The following is a 20231-nucleotide window of genomic DNA, read 5'->3' as shown; positions in this document are numbered from 1 at the left end:
TCTTACTGGATCGTGGGCTCCACATGCCCCATGGGCACTCTTGCTCTTTGGGTAGATGAGGCCAGAGCATCCCCAGAAGGGGAGATCCCGGGGACTGGTGTGAAAGAGTCGCCTTCCCACCTCACTCTTATGGGGTGGAAGTCTTTTTTTCCCTGGGCACACTGAGAAGCAGGTAGTCACCCCAAGGAGGTGGCCCTGGGGTCTACCCCCCAGTACTCCCTCCTGTCTGCCTGCCTTACAGTGACATGCGCGCGCGCGCGCGCACACACACACACACACACACACACACAGACATGTGTTGCCCCAGAGCAGGAGCCCCCTCTGGTGCTCCCCGTGTGCTTCTCCCTGGGTCCTGGTTGAGGTCTCTGATCCCTTCAGGATGACTGAGGGGCGTGAGCCTGTGTGAGATATTTGCATCAAGCCCAGTGAAGGGTGTTGGGTTTTACTGAGCTGACTTGAGCAGGTGGAACCGATCCATTCTGAGACTCGAGCCACGTGATCGGTCCGGTCTCCTCAGCGTGCAGTCAGAACAGTCCTCTTCACGGGGGTGATGTGGTTTGCCCCGAACCCAGCTGGTCGTAGCTGGACACACAAGCAGGATCCTGGAGACTTGGGTCTTCTCTCCCATGCTCTTGTCTTCATGCCTCCTTCCGTACATGGTAGGGGTAGTGGGGGGACACCCCTCCCCAGATGGCAGTCCCCGATCCTGGATACCGCGGAGCCTGGCTTCCCCACCATCCATCTGCTCCTTGGGGAAAACCAGTGTTACTTTGCTGCTCTAATCACAACTGCCCAGTGATTTTCTAAATAATATCAAAGGTGTTCTCAAGCAGATGCAGGTGGGAATTGACCCGCGGGGAACACAATTTAATGTCAGCATGCGGTTAGGGGTACTGTCAGTTTATTTGCCCGGGAACAGCAATCCCGCCATTCGGAATGGGCCTGCTCTGCACCAAAGAGAAGAATGTCGCAGCATCATTCTCTCACTGCATCTGAGAAGCTGCCATGCGGCTGGCGTTCTAACACCCGACTTGGTGCTTGACCTTGTCTGGGCTCCATTCAGCAGGAGAACATATTTTGGCGCAGCCTGTGGAGTTAGTGTCTCATGTGTGTGTTTTTTCCCTGCAGAGCGTTGCTGCTGGGCCTGGCCTGCAATCATAACTTGAAGGGGGTTTCCCTTGATCTCAGCAATTGTGAGGTAAGAACACGTTCAGACTATGGGTGGCAGGGATTAGAATAGCCTCCAAAACGCTTTGCCTCTTTCCTGGAAAAAGTGTGATCCTGTGAATCCAGAGGGGATAAATGAGGCAGAAAAACACACATCTTGCAGAAGTTTCTGGTGTTCTGTATTTTGCAAGCTTTATCTACAAACAGCCGCAGAATGCCATTCAGAAAGCATTCGAGTGTGTTTTTAATGACTTGGGTTTTTTAAATTCATTCTTAACGCCAGTTGCTTAAGTATTTTATGATGAAGCCTTGAGATACAAAAGCCATAAATTAGCGTTACCGTTATGAAAAAATCACATTCTGCACCCCTCGCGGGGGACAGATGGGTGTGACCTGACTTGGATTCAGAGAGTTTGCAAGAGAATGGCTGTCTTGTCATTTGTCTTATTTTTTAATGTCTTGATTTAAAACAGGAAAATTAAGATGCTTCTCAAAATTACAGCCATTCCAGACCCTTCCTACCAAAGATCAGCAAGATAATTTGAGACCAAGAGCCTCTATATTTTAGAGGGTCCCCAAAATTTTACAGCGTTGAGACTTTCAGTTTGTGTGGAGACCAGTAAGAAAATACCCAGGTACAGGGGCACCTGGGTGGCTCAGTCAGTTAAGCATCCGCCTTCGGCTCAGGTCATGATCCTGGGGTCCTGGGATTGAGTCCCACATCGGGCTCCCTTTTCTGTGGGGAGCCTGCTTCTTCCTCACCCACTCCCCTTGCTTGTGTTCCCTCTCTCGCTCTCTCTCTCTGTGTCAAATAAATAAATAAAATCTTTAAAAAAAGAAAATACCCAGGTACAAGCCACCCGGCCCCTTCAGAGCCTTGCTTTACCCACCACGTCATATGTGGTTCCTTCTAAACGGGGCTGTGGGTGAGGTCCCTTCATTCCTGGTCCTGGGCCTTTATGCCCTCTGTTCTCTCTTTCTGGAACACATCTGCCATGTCCTTCTTTCTCGAGGTTCCCCTCTCCAAGGATCTAGCTCAAGTCCAGTGTCCTCCATGCCTACATCAGACTCCTGGGGTTCGATCTGAGTTTGGCCTTTACTAGGTATGCAGTTCCACATGAATTAAATGATACCCCGAAATCTCAGTGTCTGCGCCTGCAAAATGGAGACATCAGTGCTTCTCTCAATGGCTCGTTAGGGCTTTAGAGGAGCTCTTCTTTGCAAAGTGCTTCCAGGGCATCTGGGAAATGTAAGGGTTATTTGCTGCGGTTGTTTATCTGTAGAATTTTCCCCGACTGCTTCAGCCCTTGGTGATCTTGTTCTTTTCTGATTGTCTGGCATTTAATAATGGTGACATGCATGTGGACAGTGACCCTTACAGGATCTTGTGTAACTGTTCACTTAGCACCTGTGTGCTCTCCCCACTAGGCAGTAACTTTCTGGACGATGCTATTAGTATCTTACTCGTTTTGCATTTCCCTTAGCTCCTAAAAAAAATGCCAGGTACTAAGCCTAACACCAAATATTGAACATTTGCTTTACCTCTCTGAAAATTCTAGAAACTGACAAGCATGAAATAATATCATGTAAATTGTAAGTGCAGGAATTTTTTTTTTATTTTTTATTTTTTTAATTTTGAGCTGGAGTTAACACCAACTGTGTGTGATTTAGCAGTCATTTTGTTTGGAAAAAAGAAAAGCCAAAAAGAACAAAAAACAAAACACATAAAACCCCTAAAAACCTATACTATCAAATTTTCATGTGTAAATCAGTGTTCTTCTTCTTCTTCTTCTTTTTTTTAAAATATTTATTTATTTATTTTAGACAGAACAGGAATGGAAGGGGCAGAGGGAGAATCTCCAACAGACTTCATGCTGAGCACAGAGCCCGGTGGCAGGGGGAGTCGATCTCACAACCTGAGCCAAAATCAAGAGTTGGACACTTAACTGACTGATCCACTCAGATGCCCCCACTGTGCTTTTATCTGTGGAGACAGACCACATAATAGAAACCAAGACTGGAAATATGAATTAATCGCTTACCAATACTTTCTTACAGAACCTGGTAGTAGTGAAAACTTTTGTATGGGGGAGGGGTAAGAAGAATGGAGATAGGAAGGGTTATTCTATCCAAAAAAAGCAGATTGGTATAAACTTGACTGCTCTCTAGCTCATACCACTGAATGACCCAAATGTTTTACTCTCCTCATTAAATAGAGGAATTGCGATCAGTACGACATCTTCCATTTAATTCTGTGATCAGACTGGGAAGGGGCATAAGTGATCATCTGGTTCCCACACTTCTAGATGAGGAAAGTGTGGTCTAAAGCTGAAATAATCTGGCTTACTAATGACAGTCATGATGAAAGTATGCTTTCCTGATTGTTGTTAATTATACGGGTAATTATTAGAACATCAAGTATGATTAGACATTCTCTTCTCAAAGAAGCTGTCAGATACCATATAACACTGTTAAATCGCTATATGGCTTGTTCTTTAAACTCCCTTGTGATCCGACTGAGGATAACCTTCAAAGACAGTTTTATTGGTGAACCGATAAACTCGACATTTTTGTAGGTCAGAAATGGCAGACTGTTGGCGATTTCGTATGGTTCTATCCACTGGCTAGTAGACTTTTCCTTTATAATTTTGTTCTTACTAAGGCAGGAATCCAGATCAAATGATTGCTCTCTGATGATAGGGTTGGCCGTTACGATGATGGTAGTCACGGCTTCGTGTTGGCCATTCACTTATGGATTCTGTGATATGGTGGTACTGCTGAGAAATGGGAAGCCTTCAGACTACCGGAGTACTATGTTCTCCCACCTCCTTAACGCTTGATCACGGTCCCGGTGGTCACATCTATAAAGTCACCTTTTCTTGCTGCTCATGGAAGTTGGTGAAACACCAAATGATTTTTCTTTTTCTTTTTTTTTTTTTTAAATATGTTTACCATCCAGAGATTTTTTTTTAAGGTTTTTAATTATTTATTTGACAGAGAGAGATCAGAAGTAGGTAGAGAGGCAGGCAGAGAGTGGGGGGAAGCAGGCTCCCCGTGGAGCAGAGAGCCCAGTGCGGAGCTCTATCCCAGGACCCTGAGACTGTGACCTGAGCTGAAGGCAGAGGCTTAATGCTCTGAGCCACCCAGGTACCCCCATTGATTTTTCTAAATTTAGGTGTCTTGTCACATTTTTCTTCTTACAGACAGGTATCCAGATCTAACTAGGTTTCACTTCGCTCCTCTGCATGGTGGAGTGAATGTCTCCTGTAAAGGTGTTGGGGTTGTGATGTTATCTGCTTAGAATGCTTGGCTAACCCTTTAATTATTTGACACTTGAGAGTTGAGGTAGTACTCTCAGAAAAAGTCTGTTGCCCACTAGGAAGTTTAAAATTATGCATGTATCTATTTTTTTTCTGTTCATTCTCTAGCCATATTGGACACAGTCCCCTTTCCTGTACACATGCTGGTCAAAATCAGGCAAGAATTCCACCCATCATGTTCCCCACGATCACATAAATTTCCCACCTTCGGTAGTGGGAAGTAAAACTTCTCCCTGACACCATGTCATTTTGGAAGTCATTTCATCAGAGATGACTGAGTCGAGGTGAGGGGCTGACCTGAGAAAAGTCACCTGTCTAAGGTATAACGCTGGACGGTTGCTGATGTGGGCACTGAACGAGTTCATTGCCCCCTAACAATGCCTCTCATACAACGGTCTACCCCATCCATGGAAACAAAGCACAAGTGAGAAATACCACATAGTCTTTGTCTATTTAGAAGTAAATAGTTCCTTTTATTACACAATAGCTACTTGCCACTGGCTAATTTTTAAAAACGGGTTTGTGTGGGTATTACAGAAAATAAATGGCGATTGTCTCAGATGGTGGTTGAGACCAGTTGGGAGGAAAGAACTCTAAAGTTGGAATTGTTTACAGAGACGAAATATGGTCAGTGGTATTGTAATAACGTTGTATGGTGTCAGGTGGGGACTGCACTTACCATCGTGACCATTTAATGTATAGAATTGTTGAGTCACTATATTGTCCATGTAAAATGAATACAACACTGCGTGTCAACTACACTTGAGTAGTTTTTTTTTTTTAAGTGTCTACATAGGAAACTTAGAAAGCTTTGCTTAAGCAAATGGTTTTTGATTTTAGCATTGCTGCGTCCTTCACTGTCCGTGCTCCCCTCACCCGAGGAGCTGTCTCTGTGGTTCTCAGAGTATTTCTGTATTTCCCTGAAGGGGGCTTTTCACGTTCATCAGTTAGAATGAGAGCGGACATTTTATACCTACTGCTATTAAAAACGAAAGTACCAGGCAGGTGTTTTTCCTCCAACGCAAATGTCATTGTTCTCTGGAAAACTGAATCCAAAATTTGAGGCTTCAGTCTTTTGATCCGTGAGGGCTAAGCTAATAAGTATTGAAATTGAGCTTTCATTTTCAGTTATCATCTCCACTTAGAGAAGAAAACATCTGCCTTTCTTAAGGTGTCCCCCATGAATTATGTTACCACTTCATTTTCCTTCCCTTGGTCTTGACAGTACCAGCAAGGACTCATCCCTCTAGGAAAAGGAGTACAAGTAGTCATAGGAGACAGAAGGGGTCATCACAAAGGGTGGGCGCTTTGGAATCAGAAAGGCACCCTTTGAAACCTGACTCAGCCAGTTGGCTTGCCTTCCTTCAGCCTTTGGTTCTCACCTGTGGAATGAAGATTGAACAGCTTACGGGACAGTATCTGGCACTCTACTGAGCCCGGCACATGTGAGCCATAATTTGGGAAGGAAGAGGATTACTGTAGTGAGACCTTATTTTGCATGTCCGAATTCACAGCATGGGGCAGTATGGCCTTTCTGCAAATTTTTCTTTAGAAGCCATGTAAATATTCTGCCTTTTCTGAAACATTTTTGGGACTTGCCGTCAAAACTATTTTAAAACTTTCAAGAAAAATTAGTCTCATCCATTTATAGTCATGCCTGATATCAGACACAATACCCCATCACCCTGTATGGCCCAAGCTGTCTCTGAATGGCCTGTGGCTGGTTCGAATTCACTCTCAAAGGGCAAGGATTCGGCATCTGTGCGGACATTCAAAGAAATGTGTTCCATTGCCTCTAAGGTTAGTTCCAAAGCAGCATTTCGGAACTGTTCTATATAGTCGTAGTGAAATTGGCTTTCGGAGGAATCTTCCCATGTACCCATCTATCAGAAGGGAGGTCGTGGGTCTGTCCTTCTGGTCTGTGTTGCGAAATCTTCTTCATTTGAAAAATGAAATCTTCTTCATTTGTAAAATAAACACCTACTTCAGGAGAGCAGGTCAGTGCTGCAACTGCCTTCTTCCACCGCACTCTCCTTCCAAGTGAGAGAGCAAAATCTCCGAGGCTTCGGAGGAGATGCTAAGGCTAATTACAGCTGGGAATGAGCTGTAGGTCTGGGTGCAGAGTTCCTTCTTTGAAGGAGAAACTTCCCTGCACATCGTTCCACTGTTCATGGCAAGATGCTTTGATGATGTGTGGAAAGAAGAGCCCCAGATGCTAAAATGTGTAATGAGTGGGACGTCGCAGCCAGCGACCAGGATCTTCGGAGGCAATGCCGTCCGACCTGATAGTGGTCCGCCGGCTTTGAGGCGCGAAGACAGGTGTGCTGTGTGTGGGGCAGGGGGTCTAACTGTGGTTCCCCCCCACGGATCAGTTTCCTGTTGGGCCCCACACGTGGGTCGCAAAGTGGAAACTGCTGTCATGGCAGGAAGTATATTGGAAGAATATGAAACACACAACTGTTTGCACCTAGGAAATGATGGTTTGTATCTATCTTCGTAGGTTCTGAATTGCCTTTTGGCATCAGATCCTGCTAGCGAGAGGACAGTTTGAACCCGATCTTGTCAAATCTTTTTTTTTTTTTTTTTGTCCTTTGGAGAAACCTATTCTGTTCACAGTTTTATGTGAGAAAATTGCCCAGGATAATATATATATATATATATATATATTTTTTTTTTAATTGAAATTGGGACTCTTGTAGAAAAACAATGATAATTCAGGGGGAGGTAGTTTATATTGAAATCTATAGTGTTTGCCACATTGTTTTAAATGGCAAATGATCTTGAAGAAGGAAAATGAATGATTATTTTTAAGATTTTATTTATTTATTTTAGAGAGAGGGAGAGGTGAGAGGGAGAGGGTGAGAAGCAGGCTCCCTGCTGAGTGGGGAGCCTGCCATGGGGCTCAATCCCTGGACCCTGAGATCCTGACCTGAGCTGAAATCAAGAGTCAAGATGCTCAACCAACAGAGCCCCCAGGTGCCCCAAAGGAAAATGAATTATTAAAAGTTCTCTCTAGGCTTTTTCCCTTGCTTCTCTTGTCCCCATAATGGCTATTTGAGGGTTAGATGCAACCATTCACTTAGAACTGTGAGTCACATCTGAAATGTGCCCACCTTTCTTGAGTGAGAGGACCCTTCTCTGTGGAAAGAATCGTGCGTTTATTTTTAACTTTCCAAAAAGTACTCAGGGATTCAGTCACATTGCCTCGTCTTTGATCTTGCTTTCTTTTCCATAATGCTAGTGTGTAGGATCCAAATGAGGGTAATTTAAAAACCAGTTTTACACGCACACATGCAGGCACAGCCTCTAATTATGCAAATTCATTTAAAAGGGTTTTCACTTACAGGAATGGAAAAGCTTTTACTGTTTTGCAGAAGCTTTAGCTTTGGGAGAGTTTTAGGCCTCTAATAACCTGTGAATTCAATCGAATGTTCTTGGTAACCGAGGATCCGTTCTTTTCTTCGTTAAATTTTTTATTTTGGTTCTGGGACCAGATTTTAGTTGGAAGTGTTTCTCTGACTCTTGCTTTTTTACCTGATATATTGATAAAGGCTTCAGCATCTCTGTTCTGTTGACTGCTGATAACGTGTTTTTATTTTTTTCTCCTTGGGCTTTCCTTAGATTGGCCACTGTGTAAGTACTTTATGAATCAATAAATTAGGGTCTGTGGATATATTCAATTGCTTTTTAGCCATTGGAAAATGTTCATTTTATGGTGTACTACAAATATTATCAGTCAAGAGTATTTGTAAAATAAACAGCATCGAGCCCTTGAAATGTCACCTGTACTTTCCATATTTGTTAATGGAATATTTTACTGTACTTGATAATAATAACAAGTAGAGATTTTTCTGGTAGAAATTTTACTTCTCACCAGAGACATAACTAACAGCAAATAATCAGATTGTGGAGACTTAGGCACTTAGGTTTATCTTCTCAAAAGCATCGTCTTTTCATGCTCTGAATATCAAATTATATTCCTTTGAAGTGTTTGCCTGAAATATCTTTTGCATTACCTTTGACATAACCTGAACATACATTCACTTCTTCCAGTATTAACAAGCTGTGCTCTGAAGGCTTGCTGCTCAAAATGATTTGCGGTGAAGAACCTGGTTGTTACCATCTTTAAAAAAAATGTCTAGGTTATCAAAAACCAATACTTTTGCAAAAATATAATAAAAATATATTTTTAAAAGATTTAAAAAGACATAAAAAACACAAGCCCTCATTTTTTGTTAATAGACGCAGCAGACCTAAAATTATTTATAATTTTAGCATTTATAGTCAGTTTCTGTATGTATTGTAGCTAAGACCAGTAGCAAACTTTGCAGACTGCATCCCGTCCATGAACCACGCTTTGAGTAGCGGCTGCTGGGGCCAGTCTAGAGATGATGCAGTAAAGCTTGGCTCGGGGCCTGTGGGTAAGCTCAAGAGTTCCTGGGAAGACAGCTACGGGTAGTAAAATGACCGGCTGACTCTTGGCCATTGCTCCCATGCACTGGGTAAAAGCCCCTCAACCAATCAACTGGGTGTTGCTTGGTCTAGGTTTCCCTCAAGTGTGTAGACCAGCCTCCTGGCCAGGTCTGTCCCTGTGTGACACTCCCCTTTAGAGTTCAGGCCCCCCAGAGGAATTTGCAGTCACCACAGAAAGTGGGAAAGGCTGAATTTAAACAGCCCAACCAAAATACTCCCGGATAAAGGGCAGTCCCAAAGATCTGTGCAAAAACTCTTCCAGACACCCAAGCAGCCAGGGAAATTGGCCCCTTTTGGTTCCAGCTGCCATAAAAACATTGCATCTAAAATAGTGAAATAAGGATTCTTTATATTCTTACATCTAAACTTGCACAAGTTCTAGGAAGTAGCATTTTGCATTTTATACTTGGTATAGAAATTTAGATACATTTTTAATTTTCTTCTATCAGTAAGGAAGCCACCATATTCCCTTGGTACATAATAGGTTCTCAATAAATGATAGCTTCTTTCCCTTGTTAAATAGTAAGTTTGCCAAGCAAAGGGGCCATAGGTCCCTTTGGGAGAAATCTACATCCTTTAAAATCCTTTACATGTAAGAGGAACTCACATAGTTGCTGAGTGGAAAATAAAAAGATACTCTGACCTCTGTAGGTAGCTTGTGGTTTGATGGGAAAGGATACAAAGTATTGAGTTTTATAGGTTGCCTGTCTCTTTAAAATAAATGAGGTCATGAAATGAGAATTAGTTTTGCTATAAGCCAACCATAATAATATTTTAAATTGATCTAACATCTTTTTCTTCTGTGGCTCAATGAGTTTGCCCAAGTCATTTAATAATCACCTTTCGCCATTTGCTTTGTAACCGTGTGACCGCACCCCGCCTCAGTGGGGCGCCGGGCTGGGTCCTTCAGGCAGTGGCTGACAGTCAACAAGACTTCATCTTCGTTGTCTCCTTTGGTTGTTTTGCTGTTACTTGGTGGATTTTGGCCCTGAAATCTGGAATAATTGAACAAAATCCATACCAGTTTCTCACGTATAAAAGAGATTTGTAGGTTTCCAAAAGTCAGAAATGAAGACAGTGTCTGTGGGCTGATGGAGGCTGCGTTGCCCATGCTGATGGGGAGTATGGTCCCCATCTTTCTGTTTCTTTTTCTAGCCATTTCCTGATTTCAGTAGCAATGACTAGTAATTGGCTCTTTACCATTGATGGTAACCACAGAGTTAATAAGCCTTTGGCACAACGTCAGAGACTGTATCTCCTGCTTTTCATGTTTTCTGGTTCCACGTCCAGTAGGTGACCCCTTTACCTCATACGTCCTTTGTGTTTCTCCAGCTGAGATCAGGAGGCGCACAAGTCTTAGAAGGCTGCATCGCCGAGATCCACAACATCACCAGCTTAGATATCTCCGATAACGGTAAGTCTGAAATCAGAAAAGAAACAGAAATAGTATTTGAAGTAAGTTAGTAAGGGGAAAACAGAAAGCCCAACCTAGACAATACCTTAATGGGCATGTTACCTTGCTTCTTGACTAATAGGACTGTTAAATTTAACAGAATTTATTTATGGCATATGTCAATGCCAAAGTCTTAATAAGTTGATACCACGGCCAAAAGTGCAAGAGAACAAGTCAGTTAAAAAAAAAATTGTCACCAGAATATTGATAATGAACTTGGTCTAACCTTCTGCATTCTTGGTGATAATAAAATAAAATCCTTATTTATTTACCTAGAAACTGTTTCAGTAGCTTCATTTCTGCCAGTTATAGTAGTGCATGAGTGGGAGCCTATTTAGTTGGCATAGGCCACTGGAGTCCCCTACCAGCAAACGGGATGTTGGCATCTTCTCTTACACAGTCGTGGGTAGAGATGAGAACCATCCTTTCCCTGTTCCTTGCTGACTGGATGTAGCCACTGATTGTATATGAGATTTAGGTTAAGTCTTAGCTGAGAATGAGTTTATCCCTATGAAATAGGACTTGAAAAGAGAGTGAAAAAGTTCCTTTGAAAATGGAAGCTTAGTATCCCAGGGCCCTCGGGATGGTACAGAAAGTCACCCAAGTTCATGTCACCTTTGCTTAATTATGTACCAGCTGAGAATTTATTTATACATGTGTGTTTTGATTATCTGCTTACTCTTATTCTTTCCAGGTTTAGAATCTGACCTATCCACCCTAATAGTGTGGCTCAGTAAAAACAGATCAATACAGCACCTGGCATTAGGCAAAAATTTTAATAATATGAAATCCAAGTAAGAGTTTTGAATTTTTTTTTAATATGACAATGATGAAACTAAGCAACCTCATGAGAGCTTTTGATTTGATTCCACTGTCCACATCTTTAAAATCTCTTTAGAAATCTGACCCCTGTGTTGGACAACTTAGTACAGATGATTCAAGACGAGGAATCGGTGAGTATTAATTCCAGTTAATGTTGCTATGCTTTCAGGTAATTTTATCTGTAGACACCATTTCTCTTGTTTTTTTTTAATGAAATAAATATTTATGCTTTAGTACAGTCAGAGAATATATTTAAAATTGCTTGCTCTTCGTTTCAACTCATTCCTAATTAAAGGAAGATTGTAACTAAAAGATTAAAAGAAGTATAAATTGACTTGTAAGCCTGTCTTTTAATAAGACTTACCACTTCCTAACTTCAGCTGATGCACTAATCTGCAGGCATGAGAATTTTTTCAATCTAGTTGACTTTCTGACCTTATATCATGCTGGGAAACATCATCTTGCTAATTTGAATTCCGTCTGGCAATTATGCAGAATTATAAAAGACTAAGAAAGCTGGCCACCTGTCTTGAATTTCTTCTAGAGCTCTAGTATCCTCCTTCTACTCGTATTCCCTTTTGTTGCTCCTGGCCAAGACGCGGTTCAGGGTAAAGAAATTTAATTTTAAACCCTATCCTCTCTTGCTGCCCTTTAAAGTGCATTAGAAAAAAAGAAAAAAAGATACATATTTTTAAGATTTTTTTTAGAGAGAGCGAGAGCATGAGCAGGAGGGGGAGAGGGAGAGAGAATTTCAAGCAGACTCTGCGCTCAACGAGAAGCTGGAGCCGGGGCTGGATCTTATGACCCCTGCGATCATGACCTGAGCCAAAACCAAGAGTCAGATGCTTAACTGACTGTGCCACCCAGGCACCCCAGGAAAAAGAGATTTTGTGGACAGAGCAAGAAGCACTCCATTATTAATTCCTTTAACCTAAACCTGGTGTATCGTATATTTTGTGCCTTACATTGTAATGATGCTCTGAAGAGTTTGTCCGTTCTTACTGGAGTCTTGTTTGGCCACCAGCCAGCTTTTACGGTTCCTCCAACCCAAATCAACATGTGTTCTCCGACAAAGACTCACATAGTTAATGTTTTGTGACAGTTGTGTTGTAGGTCATAAGAGTGATTTCCTCTGTGAATCATGTGAGATATGACACATTTTTAAATTAAAAGTGTCATTCTTCCTTTTGAGTTCCATATAGGGTAGTAGCAAACTCTATTAGGACTGGAAGCTGCCTTTTCTGAGCAAGCTAAGGGGCCAGGAGAGGTGGCGACTGGAACTTGTCCTTGCCTGTCCTTGCCCACACCTCTCTGTGTGGCTGTAACCTGGAGGGAGGGAGAAAATTCAGTTGTCCTGCCTCTTCGTTGTGTGAATATAATCTCCAACCTATGGGCTAGAAGTGAAACTCATCATTGTTAGTGAATATGGGCCCTTCTCTTTGTTCTCATTTGGTAACACTGTCCTTGTTCGGTCACTTTTTTCACTGGGTCATTAAAATTCGGGTCATAAATCAGAATTGATACAGTTTTACCTATTTAATTGAACTTTCTACCACCCTGCTTTGGGTTTCTGATTTCCCAGGCTCGGCCCAGTTTTAAAAGCTCGAGGAAGCCAATACTGCAGCATCACATTTGCCGTCCATCCACAAATACTTGTCTCCTAGGGCACATTTCGGGAAATTTACGCTTTATGACAAATAGATTTTAAAATTTCACAGTTTGCTTATTACACAAGGGTCTTCTGTTTCTGTAATTTCCAAAGTCCCTCACTTAAAAACAATCTTGATAGTTAAAACACACCTCAAACCATATTTGCAGGCGGAAAAGTTTCCTCCATCAACATGAATTGTGTCAAGTTAGCAAGTTGGAGAAGTGTGGCACTAATCATATACAGTGGAAAGAAAGCTCTTTGTGTTCATGTCACTGAAAAGTAGGTGGTTTTTTCAAAAAGCAATTACCTTCTATTTTTTCCTACTTCTGAATTAGTAATGTGCAAAACAATTCAGAATGATTAGGAGCTGAGGCTTGTGACTCCCAAAATTCCACCTGTGACTGACACAATTGGGCTCTCTTTTTATTTTTTGAAAATTTTTACATATATAAAAGCATCACTTGCTTTGTACGCCCCGACTTTGTGTGTATAGAATCTGTTCTTTGACGGCTCGCGGAATACTGTCTTCGCTACATGCTGCACATTCTTTTGGTTAGAACAATCTAGATGCCGGGGCTCCCGTGTCACTTTCAACTACAGACCGTGCTTGTCAGGCCACTGCACCGCGAGTCCTGGGACAGTAACGCGGAGGGGCCAAGATGACAGGGAATCTTGTTTTGGAGTATTATAGGCAAACCCATGTTGTAACCAGTGGAAGCGAATGTCTTTCTCCTGGGAATGCCTGTAGCAAGGAGACAGAATCTCAGATTAAGCATGTTCAGCTGTGAAAAGAAATAGTAAGATTTCAAACAGTATGCTTCCACGAAAGTGCAGGAAGTCAGGAAGGGGTGACCTTATAAATATGCGTGCAGTTCAGGCTGTTCCGCTCGCGTTAATGGCTCTGCCTATTATTTTTAAGCGTTAACTGGGGTGTATTGGAGTTTGAATATAGTACTGGAATCAGCGCTTACTCGCTTGGAGACTTGGCAGCTTTCCAGAATGAGGAAGGAGCTGTAATGTATCATTTTTGTAGTAGTTGAATAGAGATTACTGAAATGACGAGAGTTGGGAGTCGAGCTTTTTATTAAAGGAACACCGCATTTGTTTTCATTTGAAACCTGAAGGTTCCCAAGGCTGAAGCATTGTAGTTCAGTTTTTTTCTGTTTCCTGGAGTGTGGGACCTTTGCATCAACGCAGGCTCGCTGAAGCTGCTTATGTCTAAGCATCAGCGGGCTGTCCGCTTCTCAGTGTCATCTCATTTCGGAAATTTGAGTCACGTTGATATGTTCCCTTGTGATTTTTACTGTAGCTGTACGAAGTTTAGAAAACATGGCCAGATTTGGACAGGGAGGACGGGAAGCGTGGTCACTTGGTAGAACTGTAGTCAAATGCGTAACGTTGCTTTGTGGGTGACGGAGTCTTGAAGCCACTAGCGTCCCCATCCGGCCTCCCCCAGCCCTGTTGCTGATGCATCCTGACCCGATCAGCATCTGGTGGTCGAGTGTGGGTACAGACAGACGCCAGGCAGCGTCTCCAGTCACATCTCGAAAGCCCTGAACCCAGGGGCTGTGGTGGAGCCTGGACGGCCCAAGCCACTGTTTTTGGTGTCCCCTCCACTGTAATGTAAGCGTGCATATGGAGTAAGTACGAAGGTTCTGGATAAACACAGACACCTTGTGTTTCATTGCTGACCCGAGGCCAGCTCTGTCCACCTCTCTCCTGAGGGAAGCGTGGAAGGACACCTGGGTGTCCTTCTGTTCTATCAACAATAGAATGGGTAAAAAGGGATAGCGTCTTAAACTGTGTAGGATGGCTGGGCCCCTCGAGACCACCTGAAGCAACCCGGAAGACGTCCAGATCCCCCGGGGAAGACTGAGTTCGGACAGTCGGGGCCATGTTGGTTTGGATTCTAGAATTCTCCTTACTCACTTCCTTAATTCTGTTCTGGCTGAACTCAGGGATTGCAAATTCAGGTACCAAAGGGGCTGGGCCAGAGGCCTAAACAAGTTCCTCAAGGGCAGACAGAACCTGCCTCTGGACCACATGGTTTGACTTTTTGCCTTTTCTTAAAAATTGTGTGTCTTCTGATTGGTTCTTCTAAGATAAAGTGGAGGAGGGTCATCAGAAGGGTCAAGGATAAGCTACGAGGGGCCCAGAGTACAAAATTCATTCCGTTCAGCCCCTTCCTAACTCTGTGGCTCCGCTGGAGTCACTTAGCCTTTCTGTGTCTCATTTGGGAGAAGGATAACAATACCGAGTATAATAGCACATACGTGTTGGGTGATTCTCTGAGTAAGTACGTGTGAAAAGCTGGACCGGTGGTTAAGGACGGTACGTGTTCAGTAAATGCCAGCTATTACTGATCTTGGCTGGCTTTTATTTTGCATTTGTCCTCTGCTAGTATTTTAAGATGTCATTTCACCTGGCGTAAAAATAGAACGGGTAAAAAGGGATAGCGTAGCCATGCAGAAGCTCAGGAATTTCTGTGGACTCTCCTTATTTATTTCTTCCGGTCCTCTCACTTCCAAAGAGCGGACATCTGCCACTCCAGGTGTCCTTCCATGCTTCCCTTAGGAGAGAGGTGGACAGAGGTGGCCTGGGGTCAGCACTGAAACACAAGGGGTCTGTGTTTATCCAGAACCTTCGGGGCCTGTCCACCAGCGTCTTTGAGCCGGAGTTTCCCAAAGCAAAGTGCTGGGTTGGGGGGCTCAGTGCGCATAGGGGGTACCGCTCCCTACCCCAGTGATTCTCCATGAAACGGGTCACAGGGAGCGGAGCCTCTTCCGTCAGATCACGTCATCGCTTGCTGCCTCTCGTCCCCTCCTCAGCCCCTGCAGTCCTTGTCCCTGGCCGACTCAAAACTCAAGACCGAGGTCACCATCCTCATCAACGCCCTGGGAAGCAACACCTCCCTGACCAAAGTGGACATCAGCGGGAACAGCATGGGGGACATGGGCGCGAAGATGTTAGCCAAAGCACTTCAGATCAACACCAAGCTCAGGTATGCGGGTCAGGCCCTCAGCCCTGACACAAGGATGCTCGCTCCCAGCAGGGCCTTAGAAAGTTCTGAAAAAGATTCCAGCCCCAGCCCCCCCCACCCCGGCATTGGAGAGCTGGCTGTGCCCAGTGGGGAAAGCCAGCTGGGAAGCAGAGGCAACCATTTCAAGTCTTTTGTCAAAACACTTGGGATTGCAGGCTGGAGGGCCGGGGCCCAAAGTTAGACCTTGTGATTCCCATGAGCTGTTGTCTTAAAGGTTTCCACTATGGCAGAAAACCCACCTGCGGACTGGGGCAGGGTCCCGTTTCACAGTGTCAGCAGCTGGAATGAAAGACCACTGGTCCAGCGTGCCGGCCTCCATCCTTGGCTGTGGGCCTGTCTTACCTCCCTTCCCCCACTGCTGCCAGTATAAAGATTTAAAACCCGAGGTGCCCTGGTTAAAGGCAGGTTCATCCTGGGGGCTAGCTATTCTGGGTAGTGATTTTCGACCACTCATGGCATTTCCCAACTGTGGCTTTTCTTAAGGGCTGGCTACGTGGTAACCACTTTTATTAAGGACCACTTTCCTGTCCATCCTTCGGAGAGCTCCAGCCACTCCCGAGTCCAGCAGTTCGGTGAACAAATACTTAACTCACATTTGCTCTTCAAGGGGCTCTTTCCTGATGCTTCCCTTACCCTCCTGAACCTTCCATCTACACCAAGGCCAAAAACTGCAACCGTTTCTTGAAGGTCCGAGTGTATGTAAGGAAAGTCCATGAGATCAGGAATGGAAAACAGTTAGAAGTGTGATTCTTGGATCAGAAAAATAAAAGCTGCTTCATGTAGCAGGTGAACTCGCAAACACCAAAATACCTCTGATGTATTCACCTTCTGAAAGTGAAATAAATAGTACTTTTCTTCCAAAATAGATTCTTTGTTGAGAAAGGAAACAGCATCTTATTTGTAGAAACCAGAGGTTTACCAACAAAGTGAGAGCTTTCTGGGGTGGCTGGTCATAGCATGTCAGGGCAATGGTGAAAACAGAAGACAGTATGACTGGATTCCTTCTAGTTACTTAGAATGGACAGAAGTCTCAGGACCCAAAATTCTTGTGTTGGACAAGGGGTTCTTCAGAATCTTTTATAAACAGCTCTCACTTCTGACACGAGTACTAGAATGCTATTGGGAGAATATGTTGAGAGAGTATCAGAGAAGAGTTTTCTGGCTACCAAGCACTGGGTAACATCATGGCAAGTTAACGAGGGTACTGCTGCTTTGAAGTATGGTTTTCTCACTGTGTGAGCAGTGAATGGGTTAAGAATGTAATTTCGGCGGAAATGCTCATCCTTGACGCGTTTAAAACTAAGTTGATGTCATTCCTTGCCTCTCGTGCTAAAATATCTAGATAATGTTGTCTGTAAGAGTTTCATCTTCACTGGGGGGAGTCATTTCCTCCATCCCTAACTGTCTGATCATTTATGTGATGTGGTTTCCCAACAGGACTGTCATATGGGACAAGAACAACATTACGGCACAAGGCTTTCAAGATATAGCTGTTGCAATGGAAAAGTAAGTTTTAATTGCGACTTCTTTCTGGAACAATACAAAAGAACCTGTGGGGTGATGGAGGTAGCAAGGAATTTGGATCCAGAAGATCTAGGTCTGAGTTAGCCGATGCTACCCAGCCATGAGACCCAGAAGACACGGACTTTGTTCTGGGGTCCGTTTCTTCATTGGGCCACGAGGGCAGGGATCCCCCACAGTCGTGAGGATTAAATGAGACCATTTAATTATTCAATTAATTAATTAATTAATTAATTATTGAGAGGCCCACCCAGTATTCACCTGGCTTTTCCTCGTGGTTTTGCATTCTCTTTCCATCAGTCTTGTCTTTTTTGCCCATTATGACAACTTTGAATACAGTGGAGCAAAGAAAGCTGAGCTCCCGAAAAAATACCAAAATCAAGGGATAGCAGGCTCAAGTTAGTCTCATTACTGTCAAAGGCTTTCTTTATTACCGTGGTAACTAAAGCCTACAATTATTGTTTATTGTCAGATTTACTTTGCCAGTTAACAAAACGAGGCAATAATACGAAGATGGCTGGAAGAAATTCTAGAAATTGGGTTCTTTCTGAGCTCTTCCGTCCTCATACTGTATTCTGAAGGCAGGAGTGATCAAAGCAGATTTGCAGCATTGGAAATGAGAGGTTACAGAATGTGGGTGGGAAATAAGGAACCAGTAGCACAGAAGCTGGTCCCCTAGGGAAGGGGTCAGGGAATGCTCACTATCGGTGTTTTTTCCCAGATTCCCCTTCACGTGTGAGGCCTCCCAGGTGGAGCGCTCATGCCTGGTTGTGTGTCATGGATAAAACCCTAGGCCTGGAAATACAAGCCTTCCATTCAGTCCCCAGCTCTGTCACCACCACGCCTATCCTCTTGAGCAAAGCATGGCTCCTTTCTGATTAATTCTTTTATAGAGGGAGAGTGCCAGAGTTAATTATCCCTAAGTGTGCTCCAGTCCTAAATCCCAGGGTTCTGATGTAGCCAGGAGGTCACCGCAGCTGCCCCCACAGATGGTCACTAAATATGGATAAGGCAGCTTGCTCCGCCTCTGCCTTCAGCCTTCCGCCTATAATTACTCCCACTGCACCAGGAAACCTTCGAATGGAAGCAGTTGTTTACAAATAGCTACATTTAGGTGCGAACAGCACAGTTGCCTCTGCTGTGGACTGCCTCAGCCCACACTGGTCTTTGTGGGATGCCAAGAACCTGCGCACCCGGTACTCAGCATTTCTGGATTGATGGTAGCACTCCCCGGTTTAGTCTGTTAGCTATGCGCTGCTCTATGATGCCAGTGGCCCCAGAACCCCATCTGGTTTAAATAAAGTACGCTGGTCTGCCGCGTGATTACCATTGGATGAGGCCAAGGAAAATGCTCCAGTCTCAAAAACAGATGCACTGTCTCCTCGTTTCAGTTGGCTGGCCCCTCTGAAACCAAACAAAAACAGTTCTGCTAAAACAAGGCCAAGGTGAAAAAATGGAAGTCATGGAAATGGCAGCCTTTTTCTTTGCAGGTTATCCTGCGTTCAACCACCCTTATGTTGGACTGAAAGACATTTTTTCCCCGTTAGCACCCATACAGATGACCGCTATGATTAAGATGGCTGCTTCTTTTTTTTTCTTTTAATTCGTTCTTCATGATTAGTACCTTATTTTGGGAGCGAGTTGTTCATGGACTCTTCTAGTAGAAGTCCTCCGTATCCACAAGAATCACACTGTTGAGTGTTGCTTAGTGTTGACAGGGCGGCCGACTGTGGGAGGGGACCCCACTTGTTCCCACGTGGCTCCAAAGGTCTTTGTTCCTGAGTGCCATGCGGTGGCAAAGGGCAGATGGGTTTGGGGCAGGAGAGAGCAGTCATCTCCGGGGCGAGTGTGTGGTCTGGGAGCAGGTGTGAGGGGTGGGGTCCAAAGCCAGGGTGTAAATTTGGGGTTCCATGCTGTTTGCCTGACACAGAGATGACTCCCCCCTGCCCTCCTGGGTCTCAGTAGCTGGTCAGCAGCAGGAGATAATCCAGGGACACAGTTTTCCAGAAGTTGCTTCGCTGGGAGCAGAGAGGCTGTGGACGTGGGCCGTGTGCAAGAGGGGCCTGCGAGGACCTGCAGAGGTCAAGGCGCTGAGCCAGGCAGCCCGAGCCAGGCAGCTTTTCCAAAGACCATGGCCACTCGGGGGCCTCCCTGTTGAAAGGGGCGCAGAGCCTGAACAGACTTTTGGCTGATACTCCTGTCCTTGCTTTGCATGCAGGTGTTTTGGTTTTGTTTCCTAGTTTTCCTTTCTCGGCTGGGGGCTGCCTGTCACACGGGGCCCCTGTGGGGCTCTGAGGACGTTCAGATCCATTAGTGACGAAAACCAAGTAGCCGGCAGATGCTGGACTTAACCTCCTAGCCACTCTCTCTCGGCCCAGTTTGAAAATCTGGATTTGAAAGCAACAAAACCAGATGCCTTCCAATCATGTTGCTGTTAGAAGACAGCACGGGCTGCCGCGGGTGCCCGCCGTGGGTGCCGTGGGTTCCCGTGGGTGCACACACACACATACCCTGGAGAAAGTGGGCTTGTGAACTAGGGCTCTGAGATAGGCTGTGAGTTTGAAATTTTATAATACACACTGGCAGCTCTCTCGGGATTTCAAAAAAAAAGAGTGCTGAATGAAGGTTGGGGTGTTATTTTAAAATAAGCATCCCTTTCTCCTTTTTCTAGGAACTATACATTGCGATTCATGCCGATCCCTATGTATGACGCTTCTCAAGCCCTGAAAACAAACCCTGAAAAAACAGAAGAGGCTTTGCAAAAGGTACCGGAGAATCACTAGC

The 20231-nt window shown here is 44.4% G+C and overlaps 1 protein-coding gene across 8 annotated transcripts in view; it reads left to right on the top strand.

Moving 5' to 3' along the window:
• Positions 1-20231, top strand: part of CARMIL1 (capping protein regulator and myosin 1 linker 1) — a 298433-nt gene that overhangs the window by 183093 nt on the left and 95109 nt on the right. For all 8 annotated transcript variants that reach the window (XM_059399579.1, XM_059399577.1, XM_059399578.1 and 5 more), the window contains exons 17-23: positions 1129-1198; positions 10293-10374; positions 11108-11207; positions 11312-11366; positions 15715-15887; positions 17364-17432; positions 20119-20212. In XM_059399579.1, coding sequence (XP_059255562.1) covers positions 1129-1198; positions 10293-10374; positions 11108-11207; positions 11312-11366; positions 15715-15887; positions 17364-17432; positions 20119-20212 — 643 coding nt within the window. The remainder of the gene's footprint in view (positions 1-1128; positions 1199-10292; positions 10375-11107; positions 11208-11311; positions 11367-15714; positions 15888-17363; positions 17433-20118; positions 20213-20231) is intronic.

The sequence above is a fragment of the Mustela nigripes genome, chromosome 5 (genome assembly GCF_022355385.1).
Source record: "Mustela nigripes isolate SB6536 chromosome 5, MUSNIG.SB6536, whole genome shotgun sequence".
In the NCBI taxonomy this organism is placed as follows: Eukaryota; Metazoa; Chordata; class Mammalia; order Carnivora; family Mustelidae; genus Mustela; species Mustela nigripes.
The sequence above is the reverse complement of the archived record's forward strand: the minus strand, read 5'-3'. Positions and strand labels throughout refer to the sequence as shown.